Source organism: Lepidochelys kempii, chromosome 26 (assembly GCF_965140265.1).
Source record: "Lepidochelys kempii isolate rLepKem1 chromosome 26, rLepKem1.hap2, whole genome shotgun sequence".
NCBI lineage: Eukaryota > Metazoa > Chordata > Testudines > Cheloniidae > Lepidochelys > Lepidochelys kempii.
Window position 1 is genome coordinate 11,880,209 of NC_133281.1, and position 20,386 is coordinate 11,900,594.

At 40.5% G+C, this 20,386-nt stretch overlaps 1 protein-coding gene across 2 annotated transcripts; it reads right to left on the reverse strand.

Moving 5' to 3' along the window:
* Positions 1–547: 547 nt before the first annotated feature.
* MXD1 (MAX dimerization protein 1) lies at positions 548–20,363 on the reverse strand. Of its 2 annotated transcripts, none has more exons than XM_073325393.1 (6): positions 20,159–20,363; positions 18,972–19,071; positions 13,025–13,054; positions 6,233–6,347; positions 3,937–4,093; positions 548–3,839 (listed from the first exon to the last, which is right to left on the reverse strand). In XM_073325393.1, exons 1-6 carry the CDS (start codon positions 20,241–20,243, stop codon positions 3,652–3,654), a joined length of 675 nt encoding a protein of 224 aa, XP_073181494.1. In that variant the 5' UTR covers positions 20,244–20,363; the 3' UTR covers positions 548–3,651. The 2 variants fall into 2 exon arrangements, with proteins under 2 accessions (XP_073181494.1, XP_073181493.1); XM_073325392.1 differs by having other exon boundaries at positions 3,937–4,096.
* Between the last annotated feature and the right edge of the window lie 23 nt (positions 20,364–20,386).

The window sequence follows — 20,386 nt, forward strand, 5'->3', positions numbered from 1 at the left end:
GTAGGCCTAGTGCACAGATTTGTAGTTCTGGAGTGACATCAGAGAGAGAGCTCTCTGTTTTCAGAGCCAATATAGCACTGTAGTGGGTTTGGGACTGGGGGAGAGAAGTGCCTTATTAGAGAACAAAGTGCTAACGTGGCAATTGGCAGACCATGGCCTGTTAACGTCCAGAGCTCAGAAGTGTTTCAGATCATCTTATAAGATGTTGTGAAGTTAGTGGCACCTTCGGTGCTGCTCAAAAAAGTGCTCTTTGAATTTTCTTCATAAATTGGTATTAGCAATGACCCTGGAAATTCAAAAGATGTGACTATCAGCACCGTGAAGAGTTGAAAGCTCTGCTTTGTAGAAGAAATTAGATTCTGGGTGCTCAACACTCAGGAAAACAAGCTCAAAAGGTACAAACAATACTTTAGGATGTTTAAGACAGACCATCATTAACACATAAGTTACTGCAATTTTTTCTTCTCTGCTCTGATTATTAAGTGCAAGAGTTTCTGATTTCTCTTCCAATTGAGTGTGTGCTTCATTTCACCATTTTCACTGAAACTTAGCTACTGATGGCAGTATTTTTTACTCTGCCCTTTTCACAAGAAAAAGTGTGTTTTATATTCACACACATCTGTGCAACTATCAATCGTAAACTTGGAATATACGAGTAGTCCCTCACTCCCCTAACAATCTACAAAATTTTTTATTTTCTGCAGCTTATTTAGTAATAATGCTGGTGGATCAGTGAATTCGAGGAAAAGGCTGGCAAAACACAAAAATGCTACCATTTTAGCAGCCTTGGAAGTAGACTTAGCTGCCTGAGGCTTGGGCTTGTTGACTAGCAAAGAGGACCAGAGAGATTTGAAGCTGCCAAGGATGGTCCTAGCCAATACAAAAGTGGCCTTGGAGCCCACAGTAGCAAAATTTACTGCACCCGCCTAGAGTTTTGGAAAAGACACCACGTATACCCTTGTGTCAGTTTTGACATTAGTGCATCATTTTCAAAGTTCAACATTTTCTATGCCATCAAAATTGAGAGGACCACATCCAAACAGTGCAAAGGTCAAATAATTACTGTTTTATATAGGGACAAAACACAGTATTTCACACAAAAAAAAGTAGTTAACTCAAAAGGCACAACAATTAAAAACCCCTTATGCTGAATCCTTAAGACTCGGTATTTCTAAATAAAAAAACATACAAAGTACACAATTTAATATTTCAGATACACCCCCCCGACACTTTCCAAATATCTAAAGTTACTTTACTACCTTTTTAAAGGTCGCAATATCTGCAACTCTAGGTTTGGTTTTGTGAGGCAGTTTATGCAACACTTATTTGAAGGGGAAAAAAAGCAAGAGGTCTCAAGGAAAAAAGATTGAGCAAAGGACCTCAAAGTGCAGATATTCAACATTTTTTTTTTTTTTTAAGTTTACAGGTTTTGAGCTAGCTCTCTGAAGATTCTCTGCTTGTACTCAGGAAGCAGGCTTAAAAATGCAAAAGGCATACAAGTTGTAGTTCAGTGCAAATCTGCTGGACATCTGAAAATTCCAGCTGTTTAAAAAAATTCCTTTTTTTTTTTTAAACATAGCTCACACAAAGAGAATATACTTTGGAGATTTTTAGCAATCCACTAGCCCATTTCCCATCTTTTTCTTTTTTTAAAGAGGTCAAATGATCCAAAAATAGCTTGAGGATATTTTAAGAAAACAAATCTCATTTTATATAGTTTGCTCATTTGCATTTTACAGAGTGTCTTAGTGGCTTTTGGCAGCTTGACTAGTTCAGGCTCATGAACTGCATTTTTAAAGACTGCAGGCAAGTGTGAAAGCCCACTTTTGTTGACCATCACTAAATAAGCTACATAGCCCTTTTATATAGTGAAATTGCTCAGTTGGATATTAGGGCTTCTCTGGTCACCTTGTACCAGCTGGTTGCATTACCGGAATCAAATACTGAATATTCATTGTGAGGAGTTTGCCAAGTGGGCTGAATATAAAGACCTTAAAATGTTTCAAGCAAAGAGGACTGAAGAAATCTGTCTACATATATCTCAGTTAGCAGACCTCTACATACAAAGTTTCCAGAACATCTATAAAAGCACAAAGTCATAAGAATGCATCTCCATTACATTAATTTTATATAAAATGAATAAATACTATTTATAGATCATGTGTATTATGTACATTTACATGTGCTCTATTTAGCTTAAATGAAAATGTTGCAAGTTTGAAAGCCACATTTTTTGGGGAAAATATTAAGGTTTAAGCTGGCAACAAAATCCTTTGAACCAGTTTTAGAGTGCCTTATAATTCAACCAGATGAGGAAGTGCTTTAATGCGAATAGCACTTCACTGAATAATTGTAGTAACGTAGTATTGGCAACATCCTGTAAAATGTGCCCAATCACTGACACCCAAAGTTAGCACAGCTAGCTTTATCACTCAGTTATTGCTAAAATTTGCAGTAAAACAGATTTGAAGAGGACCAAGCATTGCTTATTGAAACAAATGAGGCATAATTATTTTTGTGCTAAAGGGATTGAGATAATCTTTGTTCATCTCTCTGAGGTAGAAAAGAATTGTCCCAGAGATGAGAAGCAAGAAAAACTTCTAGGAAAACTTGCCTAGAATAGTAATATGCAGCTGTAATGCAATGAGGTCACAATAAATTGCACTAGAGAAATAGTACCATTTGGGTTTAGGTATTAAAGAAACTGGGATGTGCAAGGTTGAAGACATCCTATAAAGGTACCTGCAAGAGGTGGAGTAGTATATCTGTGTTGCCAAAGTCTTGCAGCCCAATCCTGCGAGGCGCTGAGTGCCTACAATCTTGCAAGAGCTGCTCAGAATGTCCCAAGATTGGTCCCACTGTCCCGCACTAGTCAAAACTCCCACTGTCATTTGCTGGCTGCTAATCTGAGATAGAGTTCAATAGGGTTACTCTTGAAAGTAAAGGCTGCAAATATACAGCCCTTTGAACTTTAAGTCAATGGGAGTTTTGAATGAGTTAGGTCAACAGGACTGGGTCAGGTGGTAATATAGCTACACTACTAAAAATGCAATACCCATAACATATAGGAGTAAATTTCCAAAACAAAATCTCAAACGGTTGCTACACAATTCTCACAAGTATCAGAGTCAGGACAGCTAAAATGCTCCACACTCTACTTTTGAAAGTTTAGTCCATCCATTTCCAGATCTGTACTACGAGGAAGTTGGGTTCCCCCTTCAGATTGTTGATCAAACAAAATTATGTTTAGCCACTAGTTCTGGATATTAGATACATTATGTTGCTAAGCAAAGACAAGGTAGGTCTAGAATACTAGACAATATCAAGGAAAAAAAGAAGAGGGTTTTTTAGCTCTCTATTACTGCTAAAATATTCTTGGGTACTTCAAAATTTGGTTGGAATGTACAGTCTCACAGAGATGAGTTTACTGACAGAAAGAGAAGCTAGTGGATGCAATCAGATGTGTGCTCCAGAGAGTAGCTTATAACCCACAACCCTATGCATTGTTTCAGGACTTAGGCAAAGCTGATTTCGCTAACGTTGGTGGTACATTAAATTTACGTGCAAGAGAATTGTGGGTCGGTCCAATATACTACCTAATAAGATCCAACAGGGAAACTGCAATGGATGGAACAGCTACTTAGTTGCTTCTTATAGACTGAGACAAGGCTTGTGATTGTTCTGCAGCTTTAATCTCTTAATGCCAGAGCTGGAATAGCCCTCATCACTACAGATGCTCTGCATGCTTCCTCTTTCATCTGAATCACTAGGACTGCTGCTGCTCCAGTCTAGGTCTCCCATTAGATAGTCTGTGCTTTCGACATCCACATCAGTTTCTTCTGTAAGCAAAAGAGAGTAGTGTTGGACCAACCTGATAAAGCATTTTAAGGTTTCAGCTACAAGTATAGATATTCTTAGCCAACTGAGGGGACTCACCTCTGTCAGAATCTGAACGCTCTGAAGAAACAGTAGACCCTATACTGTCCATTCTTATTCTTTCTATGCCCAGCTTCTCCAGTTGCCTTTCCAGATGCCGTTGTTCTCGCTGCAATTGATCTATTTGGTGTACTGCTTTTCTATCATAGTCTTCAAGCTTCTGTGGGTTAAAAGGCATTGTTAGTTCTTCTGCACATTCTGGACGAAGGCCATTGTTTACAAGCTCACACACTTAAGCAAGTGGCCTAATTTTCAGACATGGGTGCTCAGCACCTTTGGAAGACAGGTCACTTAGGCACCTAACTATGGTTTTAGGTGACTGATGAGAGGTACTTGCGTTTGAAAGTGCTGACTACATTTTAAGAATCTGTTTTAGAGGTAGCTACGAGCCAAAGAAAATTTTAAAAGGAAAACAATTGAAGCAGATAGTTCAAGTGAAAAATATATCTGCTTTATTACACCCTTAATTGTGCTGTCAGTGTTTCACACTTGCTAAAGGTTTGAGGTTTGTGTTGCCATCTGTACACGGAGCATCATCCTGTGCTGTCATATGTACTGTGAGCATCTCCACCAATAAAGGTAACTGCCAAGTAAAGATGTTTTCAAAAACACCACCAAAGTTATTCCAAATGCCCCACATACCAATGCACATTTGCTTATCCAGAGCAGGAACTCTTTGAACTCTCAAGACAACTCATCTCACCCCTCCCCTTGTCTCCATTCCACTCCACCCCGTATATTGGAAGTAAACAGAGTTCATTAGAATTTACAGAAGCAGACTTTTCCTGTTTACTTGGACAGTGGGAAAGAAATGAAGTTTGGGTGTTCTCATGGAGTGGCCACAATGGGGAAAGGTTTTTTTCTGCAGGGCTCTGGTGCAGGAGCCAGATCTCACAGGGCTCTGGTAAGAGGTTAGGATTGAGCTATCGCTGGATTAGAATTATCTAATGGCCACATGGGGATGTGTATAAATAATGCTTCCCTCTCAAAATTGTTTTTATGCAATTATCTGGCAGTGTCTCAATCCTATTAACATACATTCCAAGTCTTTGATAGTCTGATTACAAATAGCTAGCTGACGCCAACCAAGTCCCTCCATGCCACCCCCTTTATCTTCCACTTAATACTATGTACTCTAAAAATATTTGGTATTGCTAAAGACATCAAAACCATTCAACTGAAAGTTAAATATTTGCTTCCTTTTCTTAAAAAAAAAGCTACTGAACAGTACAAATATTGAGACACTCTTTGGGGCACAGATTATTTTATATTTGTACAATGCCCATCAGTATGAAGGTCCCAACCCTGACTCAGGCCTCTTGATGCTACAGTAACATACATGAGACGCAACATTAAAATCATGTCCACGGATAATTCTGACAAGAAAAATTTGTATACAAGGAGAGAGTCTTGGTTCACAATAGCCTGAGTCCACAAATGCCCTGTCAGCCAGTTTAACCATGTTTGAAAAATGTTAACCAACTAGCATCTATAAGTTACAGCATCACAGTTAGCTTAGAAATCAAAGCCTTTTCTCCGTCAGGATGCTATTGTAAAGCTAGTATTGTTATATCTTGACTCTTGGCTAGAAGAGAGAGATTTCTTCCTTTAAATAGTAAGGTCTTCAGATATGCAATTCATATTGACTCCATGTTTCAGTGTGTGTCAGTGTTTTCCTTGAGACAAATCACAGCATCAGGACACGGATGTTTCTCAACAAAAGTATAAAAAAACAACTTTAAACAATTATAGCGTCAGAATAAAACCTGATCTTAGCGTCTGAGTCAAGATCAAAGGGTTTCTACTTTCCAGAGCACTGAAGCTTTTTGGAACCCACAGAAGTGACCCTCTTGGGAACTTTTCTCCCATCTCTTCACTGGCAGTGGCATAGAGCTTCACCCTGCTACTTTAAGCATTGACCAGTCCACCTACAGCTGGTGGTAAGAAACAGTCCATCCAGTGGACACTTATTTTTAGGCCCCCCGGAGAGACTGAGAAATTAAGTTAAAAACTTTTAGACGAAACTGGTCTTCACTGATTGCTACAAAGAGCATCAGCAGGACATTATTTTGGGGAACAATCATTGTCACTTTCATCCCTATGCCATTTCAGTCCTATGTTTGAAGATTACTTCTCTTGTTTGCAGGAGACAGACTTCAGAAGTGGACATAACTAAGGAACTGGTCCTGAAGCAGGATTTTATCCATACAATTTGTTGTCAAGCAATTGTATTTACAGCACTTTATTCAGTAATACTTGGCGTGCTCACTTATGATTAAAACTGGCTTGAACTCACCTTTATGTGCAATTTAGCTTTTGTTAGTAAACTCAGTGTAGTATGTCTATTGGATTCAGGCCCAAGTGGTACCAGCCCTTTCAGCTTCTCCAGACACAACCGCAGATGAGCACGTCTGTAAAATCCAAAGTTCATACATCATGCTAAATATTCATTCTGTGGTCCACAGCAAGTAGGTCGGATTAGGCATCATTAAAGAGTACCTCACATGTGCAAGCAGCTATGGCAAATATAACAAAGGTAAATGTTATAACTGGTGACAATAGCAGTTGGTAATTGGGATTGGAAGAATAAGGCTATCCATTCCTTTCTATTTTTGGAAGATGAATAGCGCATCCTGGCATAATTTCAGACGCATTTTCTCCCTTAGAGCTGTGCTTTGAAGCACTAGCATTCCAGAAATGTAGATACTTTCTTCCAAGCCATTGTAAATTTCTCCAAAGAATTACACTTGAGAATGTTAAGCAGCAGGGGGACAAGCTGGAGAAAAATTTCAACGTACAACTCAGTATACCCAAGACCATCTCCGTGCATATTAAAATGCAAGAACTACATCAGTCATTAAGATGGTATAATTAAAAATGAAAACAGGAACAGCAACATCACATTGCACATCATGTAAAGCCCAATGCATGCCAATTAATGCTTTCCTCCACCAATCAGCTCTCGAGTGGTATAGAGTTTCCCTACTCTACTGCAGAGTAACTACTGTGACCGTCTACTGCAGGTGCTACCATGTGAGGTAGAGCAGGTACATCACCTTATTCAACACAGACTTAATCTCTTCCTTGAGCATTTCTAGCCATATCCACTGCTGGTTACTAAGACCTTGTCTACAAGAGAAAGGATATGCCAATATAGCTATACTGGCGAATCCTCCTAGCTTTGACACAGCTTATACTGGTAAAAGAGGGCTTTTGCCACTATAGCTTATCCTCGTTCCCTGAAAAAGATTAGTCATAGCAACAAAAGGACTTTCGCCAATATCAGCTGCATCTACACTAGTGTTTTTGCTGGCATAGGTATGTCAATTAAAGGGTATGATCCCCTCCCCTCCCCTCCCTCTCTCCCCCCAGTGTAGCTATGCTGGCAAAACTTAAGTTTAGACCAGATCAAACATTTCACATGACAATCTATAATTCTGCTTTTGTGGTCCTTTCCCTTTCTGCACCATTTACTACAACAGGTTGTTTATGTCCTTAAGTTTTAGGTCAGTAAACAGATTAATTCCACGTACAATAATAATGATCCTCCAGGATAAGACAGGTTTTAATGTTAAGGGGAATTGTCTTTTATATCAGAAATGGCTACTCTCAGCTACAAGACATGTTGCCACTTGCTATACCCAGTATGTAGTACTTTGAAATAAGTTTTAAGAAAAGCAACTGTTTTGAAAGACTGGTTTTATAATTGATGTATTTGTTGAGCCAATAGTCGATTCAGATAATTATGCTTTCCCATCTTATTAGAAAAGCCTTTCAATTCTGAAATGTTCAACAGTGCAAAAAAAGAGTCCACCAGACTGATAGAGCCCCACTTTTACAGTTACTGTATAGGGAGTACTAATACATAAGAACGTTCATATTGGTTCAGACCAAAGGTCCATCTAGCCCAGTGTCCTGTCTTCTGTCAGTGGCCAATGCCAGGTGCCCCAGAGGGAACGAATAGAACAGGTAATCATCAAGTAAGATCCCCTGTTGTCCATTCCCAGTTTCTGGCAAACAGAAGCCAGGGACACCATCCCTGCCCAACCTGGCTAATAGCCATTGATGGACCTGTCCTCCATGAATTTATCTAGTTCTTTTTTGAACCCTTGGCCCTCAACATCCTCTGGCAAAGAGTTCCACAGGTTGACTATGCGTTGCGTGAAGAAATACTGCCTTTTGTTTGTTTTAAACCTGCTGCCTATTAATTTCATTTGGTAACCCCTAGTTCTTGTGTTAGGAGAAGGAGTAAATAAAACTTCCTTATTTACTTTCTCCACACCCGTCATGATTTTATAGACCTCTATCACATCCCCTCTTAGTCGTCTCTTTTCCAAGCTGAAAAGTCCAAGTCTTATTAATATCACCTCATATGGCAGCTGTTCCATACTCCTAATCATTTTTGTTGCCCTTTTTTGAACCTTTTCCAATATATCTTTTTTGAGATAGGGCAACCACATCTGCAGCAGTATTCAAGATGTGGGCGTACCATGGATTTATATAGAGGCAATATGATATTTTCTGTCTTATTATCTATGCCTTTCTTAATGATTCCGAACATTGTTTGCTTTTTTGACTGCCGCTGCACATTGAGTGGATGTTTTCAGAGAACTATCCACAACGACTCCAAGATCTCTTTCTTGAGTGAGAACAGCTAATTTAGACCCCATCATATTATATGTATAGTTGGGATTATGTTGTCCAAAATGCATTTCTTTGCATTTATCAACATTGAATTTCATTTGCCATTTTATTGCCCAGTCACCCAGTTTTGTGAGATCCTGTTGCAACACTTCACAGTCTGCTTTGAAGTTAACTATCTTGAGTAGTTTTGTATCATCTGCAAATTTTGCCATCTCATTGTTTACCCCTTTTGCCAGATCATTTATGAATATGTTGACTTGTACTGGTCCCAGTACAGACCCCTGGGGGACACCACTATTTACCTCTCTCCATTCTGTAAAGTGTTTTACATTGGCTCTCTGGTGGTACTGTGTAGATCAGCCTTTTGCTGTATTGTGCAGAAGACAGTGCAAGTATATTCTTAAAACCAGAGGTATCTTAAAAATAATCTGTGAGTAGCCAGGAGAAAGAGAGACTGAACAAGAAACAGCACTATGAAGTGTCATCTTCTGAATTACAATCCAAGTTTTGTAAATCAGCAAAGTGTTAAGAGCACTTCAAATACAGACCTGACCATTCAAGTATTAACCTTACATTTAAGGTAAAAAGCATTGACTGATGAGTGTTTTGGTCACAATGCTTTAGAGAAACAAGACATTTCACACAACTTTCATTTTGTTGGAATGTTGTCCTGGCTCCAGTCTTTTCCTCTAATCAGTAGACATCTAAATTCCAGTCACAGTCCAGCTCTGCCATACATGTATAGGACCTTGAGCCAGTGACTTATGCCTGATTTTCAGCAGTGTCAAGCTCCCACAGCTCCCACTGTTATTCACAGGAGTTATGGCTACTCAGCATCTTGGGGGGGTGGGGTGGGGGGGAGAAGCCAAGCCCTTCATTGTCTCACCACACCTCCAAGGCAGAGTTAAGTGAAAGCTCAGAGCTTTCGAAAATCCCACCCATTGGGTATGTCTACTCTGCAACAACACCTGCAGCGAGCCCTAGTCAGCTGACTAGGGCTCAAGGGGCCAGGCTGCAGGGCTGTAAAATTGCAGTGAGGACACTAGGACTTGGGCTCCAGCCTCAGCCCTGGGACACTCCCCCTTCGTTGGGTCCCAGAGCCCAGTCTCCAGCCCACAGAGGATAAATGCCTTATGCATGTTGTCAGAAGGAGATTTGCAACTAGTGTTGTCAAGGATGACATCAGCTGCAACTGACGGCTTACCTGACACTGCTTCCTGGGTGCACCAACTATTTTCACAAAACTTCACCCCATCTTGTTAATTCCATTGACAACTGTAGCTCCAAGCATGTCAATATTACACAGCTTTAAACTGCGAATGCACCTTTACAAATGTTTCCTCTGCCTACCTTTGTTTATTTCCCATCAGCCAGTTTCAGATCAATTGCTCTGGTGTATGCATCTCCATTCATAAACAATCAATTTAGTTAAGCTGCATCCTCATCAAGGCTATGCTACAGTATTCAACTTCCACTACAGGAGTTCTCTAGCACTTTGACAGTGGTTAGAAGTCCATATAGAGGGTACACTGTTTAGTCTGACCTTTGCACATAGGCATATGCCCAGTTGTTTTCATACAGCAGCTATGTGGATGACAATATGCAGAGCTAACTTTTTAGATACTCAAGGAAACCGCTTCACTAGGATATTAGGAGTGAGGATAGTTCCAAGACAGGTGAGTTTCAATACTATTCAAATGCTTTTGTTGATCCTGACATTTAGGTCACATCATTTGGCAGTGGTTGCAATATAACCTGTCTTTGAAATGTCTAATTGTCATAAGAAGCTTCAAATTGAGATGTTGCAATTAATTGCATATCTTGCTCTAAGCACACTACAAGTTAAACAATCATTTCCACTGTAGTTCTGAAAGCATTTTATGTAAACAAACAGAGTGGATAATCTTTACTCCTAGGGTAAATCCAATGCTGGGGCCCAGTGATGAATCCCTGCTTAACACTGTTTGCAACCCCAAAATAAGATCTCCTTCCTTCTGAACAGACTTATCCAACCTGCCTTTTGTGAGTTACACAATGGAGTTACACAACAGCTGTCTGAAGTACCTACAGAGGTATTACAACTATGATCCACAATACTTAAGCGAGAGACTGCAGTAGGCATCAGGTCAAGTTCAAAGTCACTTTAGAAGTCAAACCCTTAACGTTAGGGAGTTTGCACATACTGTACAACAGAAAGTGAGATTCCTAGAAATCTAGCATGTCACTCTCCATGACCCTTGATTTTCCAGCTCCAACTTCTACTTTTAAAGCATATTTCAGACTCATTTTTAATAAGTGACAACATAACCGCAGTTTTTAAAGTAGACAAAATTCTCCCACTGGCAAAGCCAAATTCCTCAATTAATTTGCTGTCAGAGAGACAATTGGACTTTCTTTCAAGTCCATTGTAATACAGGTAATCAGATTCCTCACATTAAAGATAATGCTTACCAACGAGCCTAATTTTCATCTTAGATGCAATGTGGTATGTATCTAACCAGAATTTGGCCCCAACTATCAAGTTAAACTGGTTCCCATACTATTCAAGTTCCAAACAGATAACCAATGTTGACTTCAAAATTAGGACTTCTGAACATCTGCAAAGTTCTAACAGCTAGATATTAACCCTTTGTGTACAGAAATGTAGAGGAGCCACTTTAAAGTCTCCATAAGGCATCTAAGCAGTTAACTTTTGAGACTAGTGGCAGTTAAAGTCAGACATCAAAACATTCACTCCTACATGTATAACAATGAGCGAATAACAATTTTATTTAGAAAGAGAATACATTTCAGAGAAATACACTGGCTGTTTTCCTAATCACCTTTTTGATAAGAGCTTAAAATAAATGACATTTGCTGTACTTCATTGTTTGGGCAACAGGATTTCAATACAACTATGGTGTAGTTACTGCAGAGTAAGTAGGCGAGATGCATTGCATTCAGTAATTTTTAAAGTATTTTTTCTTCAGTTTCTGAGGTTTTCAAGTGATAATTTTGTGACTAGTTTAGATTCTGGAGTGTGTTATCCCGTTCTCTTCTAACCTCAGTCATTTTGGACGTACACTGGATATATCACAAGCCAGGCTAACAAAACAAGTTAACTGGCAACAGACAATACCATACCTGCAACATTTGAAAGCAGAATCAGACTTTTGAAGAGGAAATGGAGACGCTCATAAATGGTACAAAGGCACTTTTCCATTAAGCTACTAAAGATTACTGAAGTCCATTTCTAATAAACGAAAGTTCTCTTGTATTGATACTTCCCATCTAGTAAAATACACAAGAAGTATTCTGGAAAGCAACCACCCAAAAGCTTACAATGAACTCTGAGAGAGCTAGCTAATGAGAAATTTGCAATTTACATCTTGTAATAGAGCATCAAAAGCCATAGAACTATTATGGTAGCCTGGGGTTTCCCACTAATGGGAGCGTCAGCTTGCCATGTTTTTCCCAAACTACCAAGTTACTTATAGAAGCACCACAAACACGAGGATACCTCACTTTACAACTGCAAGTGTTCATACACAATAGCCCTTCTCCCAGCCCCCTTCCTCCCTGCAAGAAGTACACTGACTGAGCCACAAGAACTGAAAACAAAGTTTAAACCCTCTTATGAAGTTCTCCAGTTTTAAAGAGTTACAGTCTTTAAAACCATGTTCTTGTATCTTGACTGCAAAGTACATTTACCAAGATACAGGGTAAAAGGGCAAACTTAATGATCCCACAACCCTGTCAAAACAGCCAACAAAAAACAGGTTAAATTCTGTGAGTGCTAAGGACACAAACAGTGTGGTAGTTGATCAGATGAGCGGTCTATCTAGACTTATGTACCCTGACAGAAGGTGACCAGAACCAGAGGCTTCAAGGAAAGGTCCAAGAAACACTGCCGAAAGCAGTTATGGAATAACTGCACATGGGGGTTATGAGGAAATGTTTCCCGATCAGTGCTTAGACTCTGAAGGATGAAAAACATATTCCAGGTAAGAGGCCTTCGAAGATCTGGGATTGATGAAATCATAATTCCTAGAATAAGTAGTCTCTAGTTGCTACTAGTCTAGTTGCTAGTAGTCTCTAGTTGCTGTAATGCACAAACCTGCGCTCACATGGAACTGTCCATTCTTCCCCACATTGCAGTTTATGCTTGCTTACTGCAGATAGATGTTGTGGAAGTATCTCCTGCTTTCTGACCACATTAGTTTCAGTTTAAAGTGACATTTTAGCTTACCCCTGTCTATCCCCCCGCCCCCCCAAACCCAACTTCAATAAAACTGAACTCTTAGATTTAGAGGCTGATCAGAGAATCAGTCTTGCCTGAGGATGTACCTTGCATGTCCCCCTAATATTACTGCTCCATTGAGGAGGACCTGGACAATCCCACTGGGATATGCAGGGGAATGCAATAAAAGTAAGTGCAAATACTTAATGAATCCTACAAACTCACCTGTTCTTTTCCATTTCATTGTGCGTTGACCTGAAAGATAAACAAGGAATTAGTTATTTAACGATTATCAGTTGCAGATAAGTACAGGCACTGTGATTAAGAATATCAGTGCAACAGTTTTTGTAACCATTCACTGCAAGAGCAAGCCACTAAGAAATTCAGAGAAAGCTGCTAGCTATCCTGGGGCAGCAAAAAGGTTGGAAGCAACCAGGATGAAGTGAAGAAGTGTGGAACAACACAGTATGGGTTTTCTGCCAGCAAAATGGCAATATAAGCCCAGAAAGAGATGCAAAACCAAGCGCATGATGGTGGTGCAAACGAAAAATGTGGTTATCTTAGCATAGGAAGAGAAAGGCAAATTGCCCCATCTTAACACTCTATTTGACATCTCGTCAATTAAGCATCAAGTATAATTTCAGACATGCCCCTGAGTGCATTGGCAACTGGTGGTTTGGAGAGGATTTTTAAGTATCTCTCTCCCTATTGCTGTGCAAAAGATTCCCATCATGAGAAAAGCCAGCTTTGCTTTTTATCAGAGTTTACATATAAAGTAAGAAAAAACTGAAGAGATGGAGAAAAGTTGCCTGAATTCTGTTACTCTTAGGTGGTATTTGTAACTTTTGCTTGAAAACACTGTTATATGGTTTGTGTCTTTAAAAGTTATATTGCAGAATAGAATATGGTTTTAAAAAGCACCTTTAACATCAGATATCACAAAATAATGAGGTAAGTACCACATAACACAACAATAATTAATACAATAGCAGACACGTGCTCAAACAGTCGGGACACCACAACCTAATGTCGATGCATCTGAAGAAGTGGGGTTTTTTTACCCATGAAAGCTTATGCCCAAATAAATCTGTTAGTCTTTAAGGTGCCACTGGACTCCTCGTTAACTTTTACTGAATTCTTAACTTTTGCTTCCAGCTTTTCATAAAGGATAGCACCCTGAACAGTGCAGCAATGAGCATGAACCTGAGATTTGATCCCACGGCCTACTGATACCAATTGAACCATGTGACCTGCACACTGTATTCAATCACTAAGTCACCAGCTTTGCAGAGAAATAATATCCTGAAGATCAGGTATGTGAATACAGGAGAGCTGTAGAAAACTTTTCCAGAAGCTAATAGACTATAATGTGTTTCATTCTTAAATGGAAGAACGACACATTAAATTTGAGGTTGTAGTCTAGGTTGGTATTAAACTGGTTTACAAATAATTCAGAAGTTCTTCCTTCTCCCCTTGCAAGATTTTAGGGAAACTGTAACAAAACGAAAAAAGAACTATTGCGGGGTTCTCTCAGAAATAAGATGACCCAGAATAACTACAGAGATTTGAATAGTTTTCAAATTACTGTTGATTTAATGTTGAAATGAGGACTCCTAATATATGCACACATGCTCATAACAGAAATCTGCCACAACCGCTCTTTAAAGCTTTAAATGAAGCCTGTTATCATTCAGGGACAGCATTACTGTGGGAAAGAAGACGCAAAGGAAAAACCACAACCATGATAAAGGAATGTATATATCTGAAGCCTTCCATCTGACTTATCCTGTGCCTGAGCCAGAGTGTCAGTTTTCCCACTGTGTTTTCTAGACGTTTCAATAAACTAAGCAGATTTTATTGTTAAATAAGCTAGGAACTTATACTTTGAGGACACCGCAAATTGTATGTTTGGTATTTTTACCCACTTGCAATCCCTCATAGAAACTTCATTCATAATATTTCATAATGGTTTGCTCTTAGTTTGGTAAGCTATTTCCCCCCCCCCCCCCAGTGTTTTAATGACATTAATTTTAACATAGCTCCTTTTGTTTACTTTCAGATTGCATTTCAGAACAGATCACTTTAAATAACACAAACATTAAGTTTCCAAATAAATTTAAAAATCACAAGATATTTTGATTTCAACTGAGAATAAAAGGTCCATATTTCTTAGTAGATCATTTAAATGGATGCACATTAGTCTGATATGTAATGGAAACACAAGCTCCCCTGCCAGGGCATCTGTAAATGGCTGAAAAGAGGACAGACATATTTTTGGTTCCACCAGTTTCCTCATCTGCCTCTTCTGGATAAAAAGCAGAGAAATAAAGAAGTATAAGTTTGAGCCCTTCCTCACCTCCCAGTTATGAGTTCCTGAGTCCAAGACATTACAATGAACTTGTGGGCTGTTGCGTCATAAATAGGACGTATCAATTCAATATTGGTACCAAAAGTTACAGATGTCTGTTACAAACTAAAAAGAAAAGGAGGACTTGTGGCACCTTCGAGACTAACCAATTTATTTGAGCATAAGCTTTCGTGAGCTACAGCTCACGAAAGCTTATGCTCAATAAAATTGGTTAGTCTCGAAGGTGCCACAAGTCCTCCTTTTCTTTTTGCGAATACAGACTAACACGGCTGTTAGTTTGTTAATAGAATACATCCTCTCTGGACTCAACTGTGTCCAGGAACACATTACTAATGGTAAGTTCTGTATCCAAAAATATAGTTCTATTAGCTGGTGAATTCTATTTTTACAACATAAACCCTAAGGTGGATAGTTTGCATATTACCATGTAGACAAGATTCTCAGCTCTTAGTGATAAACATTAATTGCCTTTACTTGGAATGTATTCAAAACCATTTTTATCTGAAATGAAAAGGCTGAATATAATAACTTCAAGAAATGTTAGTGTTTTGTTTACCAGTTTCAAAGCAACATTGATAGCAATCAGCTTGTGTTCAGAACTCCGAACGAACAGACACCATTTCCAGGGAGTTAATACAGAGAAGGACATGGTAGCCATACCTGCAGTAGCTAATTGGCTGTGCAGTGTACACAGTACCCATCTTCTTCCCCTTCCAAAAGGGAAAGCGACAGTGTCTCTAATTGGCTTGTCTACAGGATCCACTGCCACATTTTTGTGAATTGCAGTGTTGCAGAATTTCCATTCCAAAGATGCAGGCTTAACCATGCTTATGGCACAGTGACAGGTCTGCAGACCTAGCATAAAATGCCAACCTTAAACTCAAGATAAAAAGATACCCTCACCTCTCTTCCCCTCTCCCTGACAACCAATAGACAGACCATTTTATTGTCTAATATCAGCTAACAATCATACTGGTCACACAGACCTATTTATCATTATACTATAGTTAATATTGATCACATTCTAGAATGTAAATGCAGAATTTGGGCATGCAACTAGGATTACTTCTGAACTTTGACCTTTTAATGAACACCTGTTCCATTACAGATAAAGGAAAATGGCTGCACCATTTTCCATATGAACTCAGTATTAACTCATTCCATTGTAACGTAGGCTAGAACTAAGTTTCTAAGATTGTAATTTAACCATCTTTAAAAAGAGAATTAGAAGTAGCTTCAGGTATTATACATGCCCTTGGGGCCACTTGCCAAGCTGTGTTTTACAATCAGATGTTCCTATTTAACATATGCCTTTTTCCCCATTGCAGTGAACGTTTCACACAAACAGGAGATAGAAGACCTAATCTGCCCTCCACTGAAGTCAGGGGTAGTCAGGTGAGCCTTAAAAGACTACACAGATGAAAGATTGAAATTGACTATACACAGAGCTGTCCAGCAGAGTAATTGCCCATCTCTATGCCCCTGCCCAATAATATTTCAGCTATTGTAATATCAGGTATTACTTAAACTAAGACAAAATCTCTGTTTTGTTAAAAAGTTTAAAGGGACACTGCCAACTTAAGAATCAAACTGTTTAAAACAAGGAGTCATTTCACATTTCCTAATGAAACAGGAAATATTTAGTCTCTAGACAGAACAGCTACAAACAGGCCAGTAAGAAAGGAAGTGCTCACCCAGACGATATTTAGAGATGAATTTGCTCACACTGCTCTCTGTCTATCGTACTATTTCTCCATTAATTATGATTTGATCTTTAGGGCACCTAATGTATACATAAGAAAGAGCTCACTCCTCAATGCCAACACTGCACACCTTTAAATACACTATTCCTGCAGGTCAGTTACAAAGTTGAGCTTTACAATCTTAACTATTAAAATGAATTGTAATTACAGAATTCTGAGAGATAGGCTGAAAAAAAATGTTGATTTTCACTAGATACATTAAGAGGTAGGTCAGCTCTTGTACTGTCAACCTCCATTTCTAAAGGAGGTCTAAAAAATCAAAACCCTCTTGACATTTGAGAGGCCTTCCATCTGCATTGTGAAATATGTTCTTCTTAGTATAGAGATGCAAAGGAGTCATTAGGACTATTAGACTTTTCTCTACCACTGGTCAATATACTTACTGTATTAGACATGCATTGAAATGAAAGTCTACAGCCCAAGTAAGATTCCAAACATTGAGGTTGGGACACAAACCCAAGTTTGAAGTTCGCACTGAAATTCCATCCTTCTTTTGCTATGCTGTACCTAAATATTGCAGCACATATGGTGCACATCACGTACTGATCTTAGGCCACTAACCACAGTCAAAACAGGGTGAGTTAAGGACAGAGCTTTAACTGTGAACTTCCTGGGTTTTATGAGTCTCCACCACAGCACAAGCATGACCTACAAGTAGCAGTTTGCATTTATACATAATGCTACTAAATGGAGAGTGTTGCAAGCACCTAAAAACAAGACAGGAACTTCAGTTTTAACCTGCAAGTCTTTAGGACCTAAAAGTCTTCACTAAAAAAAAGGCTTGCAGAAGTTGCTGATCCAATTTAAAGTTCAACAGCTTGGACTGAAATGAATTTGGATGGATTAAATCCCAGCAAAACATCTCCAGTACTAGGTAATGTAGCATTTTAGCTGCCCCAAGAACAAGATCTATATTAAATACAAAATGAATAATCTGCAGCAAAGCTCTAGATGGATTTCAAGATGAACAATAAATAAATCAGGCTGTCAAACAAAAGTGGCACTGGAAGCAAGATTTAATCTAAGTGTCAAACTAGAACTATGTCACTTTCTGCACTCAGTCATACAATTTAGCTTTAGTTAAGAATTCCTGCACAAACACTTAAAGTGAAATAGAAAATGTTAGAAAATTTGAGTTTAACATTGCACATGAATCTTGAATTAAAGATAAGACTCCTTCAATTTTCACATTAGCTGTAGAAAACACATATTTCTACCATGTTGCATGGCAAAATTCCACATGATTTGTTTCCTGAGAAAAAAATAAATACAGCAAAAAACGACAGTTTCTGTTCTTTAGAGGTTTCCCTAGAAAGTAACTAGTGTCAAAAAGTTTGACTATGTTCATGTATTACAGCAGTTAAACATGCACAAAGTAGTCTAAACGTATGAACACCTATCTCAGTAAGAAATATTGTAAATTTTACCTTTGAGTATCCATGCTCTAGTGGAAAAGTTTATTTCACTGACATAAAAAGATATCTGAACAGGTGTGTTAAAAAATACTTCTGCTTTCTTGAAGTGCCAAAACCAAAGTTTGGGCCAAATTTGACTGAGGCATTATAGAATTACAGTATATTACCTTTATTATAAGCACATCATGCCTCAATTAATTTTTTTAAATGGCTTGCATTGAAACTAAATAGGACATACCCTGCAATGTTTGCAATCCAAACATAAAACCATTGTGTTAAAGCAGAAAAGCCTAAATACACAATTGACTGAAAGCAAAAGTGAAACTGAGTAGAACATTTCCCATGTTAAAGATAGAAGTAAAAAGCCTAAATAAGTTAGGAAACAGAAAGTTTTAAAATCTGAGTTAACACAAGGACTTTGTCAAGTGAGAAAACACACAGTGATAAAGAACCCTTCAATTAAAAATATCACTGTATGGTGAGGTTTAAGTTGGAAGACATACCCAACGTTTTCTCAGAGCTATAATCATACTAGAAATGGCAGAATTTTGCACCACAAGCTTCTGCGTAAGTCAGATATCACACACGTTCACACACAGATGCAAGTACCATATATTTGCCATTACCTGCTACTACTGCTGTTTTTCTTGGACTTGCTTCTCCGTTTTAAGGCATCTCTGTCCTTGTTATTGTAGGGTAACATAGAGGCATAGCCATGTTCAGCTTCTAAAAAAAGCCAGGGTTTCACTTGATCATTAAGTTAGCCCAAAACATACAGACATCCAGGAGTATTTGGGGGTGGGAGGAGAACATATTTGAAAGTCCAAAGGTGCAAATCAATAAGATTACTTCGTTATCTGCTGAAGAACAACACACAGAGCCTAAAACAAAACCCTCCGGGGCCAGGGAATCCATTGTTTCCAGCACGGGGATGACATGCCCACGCCATACATGAGGGGGGGGGAGACAAGTAGACGGCAAGCAATAGGGATTCTGAAGTGGGGATCTGGAAGATGGGTTGTGTAGGGTCCCTTTCTCCCCATCCCATACGTGGGGGTCTCCTCCAGAACACTTGTTTCTTGGAGGGGACACCCCTGCATGGAAGGAGCTACACAAAAAGCCAGGGCGTTTGCGCGCGGCGGGATTATTCCCCACGAGTTGCAGCGCGTGCCTGGGGGGTAAGGATCTTTCCACCCCCCCCCCAAGATGGGCGATCGGGGGGAGCCAAGCGGAAGGGGGGGGGGAGAGGAGAGCAGCCGGGCTAGGGAAGGGGGAGCCCGTGGGGTGGGCGATGGTCACCGCTCGGGATGGGATCCTGGCTCCTGTCGGTTCCGCTTTCTGCCGACGACGGGTGGGGGGAGAGGGGGGGGCTGCTGCTTCCTCGGGGGGGGGGGGCGGGGGCGGTCTCCGTTCAGCGCCCCCCCCGTCGGGGAGAGCTCGGCCGCGGGGGGAGGCCCTTCTCCCGGGGGCTGCTCCCTGGACCCTCACTCGCCCCGGGCGGGGGACGGGAGCCGGAGAGCGAGTCCCGAGGGGGCGGCATCTCGTTCGCTGCCGACGGGGGGGGGGGCAGGACCGGAATCTTTGGGGGGGGGGCGACACCCCGGTCTCTCCTGCGTGGGGGCGAAACCGGGCCCCGGTCTCTCCTATGGGGAAAGGGGCCGGGCCGGGGGGGGTCTCTCCCGGGGGAACTGAAGGGGAGGCCCTGAGGGGGGTCGTTCCCGCGGGGAGCTCTCCCCGAGGCCGCGGCGGGACCCCGAGGCCAGGCCCCAGAGGAGCGGGGCCGGGAGGGCTGCTGCCTCCGGGGCGCCGGTACCTCGCTCTCTCCGCTCCAGGTACTCGGCCGCCTCCAGCAGCATCTGGATGTTCACACAGACCCGGGTCGCCGCCGCCGCCGCCATCTTACGCCACTGCCGGGGCCCTGCGCTCGCCCTGCCGCGGAACCTCACGGAGCAGCAGCTGCAACAGCCGGTCTCCACAGCCCGAATGTTTACCCCCCTCCCTCCGGCTCCGCTCTGACAGACCCCGGGCAACCAACCTCCCC

Coding starts and splice junctions, on each gene's coding strand:
- MXD1 (XM_073325392.1), bottom strand. CDS start 20,243: ATGGCGGCGGCGGCGGCGACCCGGGTCTGTGTGAACATCCAGATGCTG. Junction 19,072..20,158: donor CCTGGAGCGGAGAGAGCGAG/GTACCGGCGCCC, acceptor GGCTTTTTTTAG/AAGCTGAACATGGCTATGCC. Junction 4,097..6,232: donor AAGCTAAATTGCACATAAAG/GTGAGTTCAAGC, acceptor TTTAACCCACAG/AAGCTTGAAGACTATGATAG.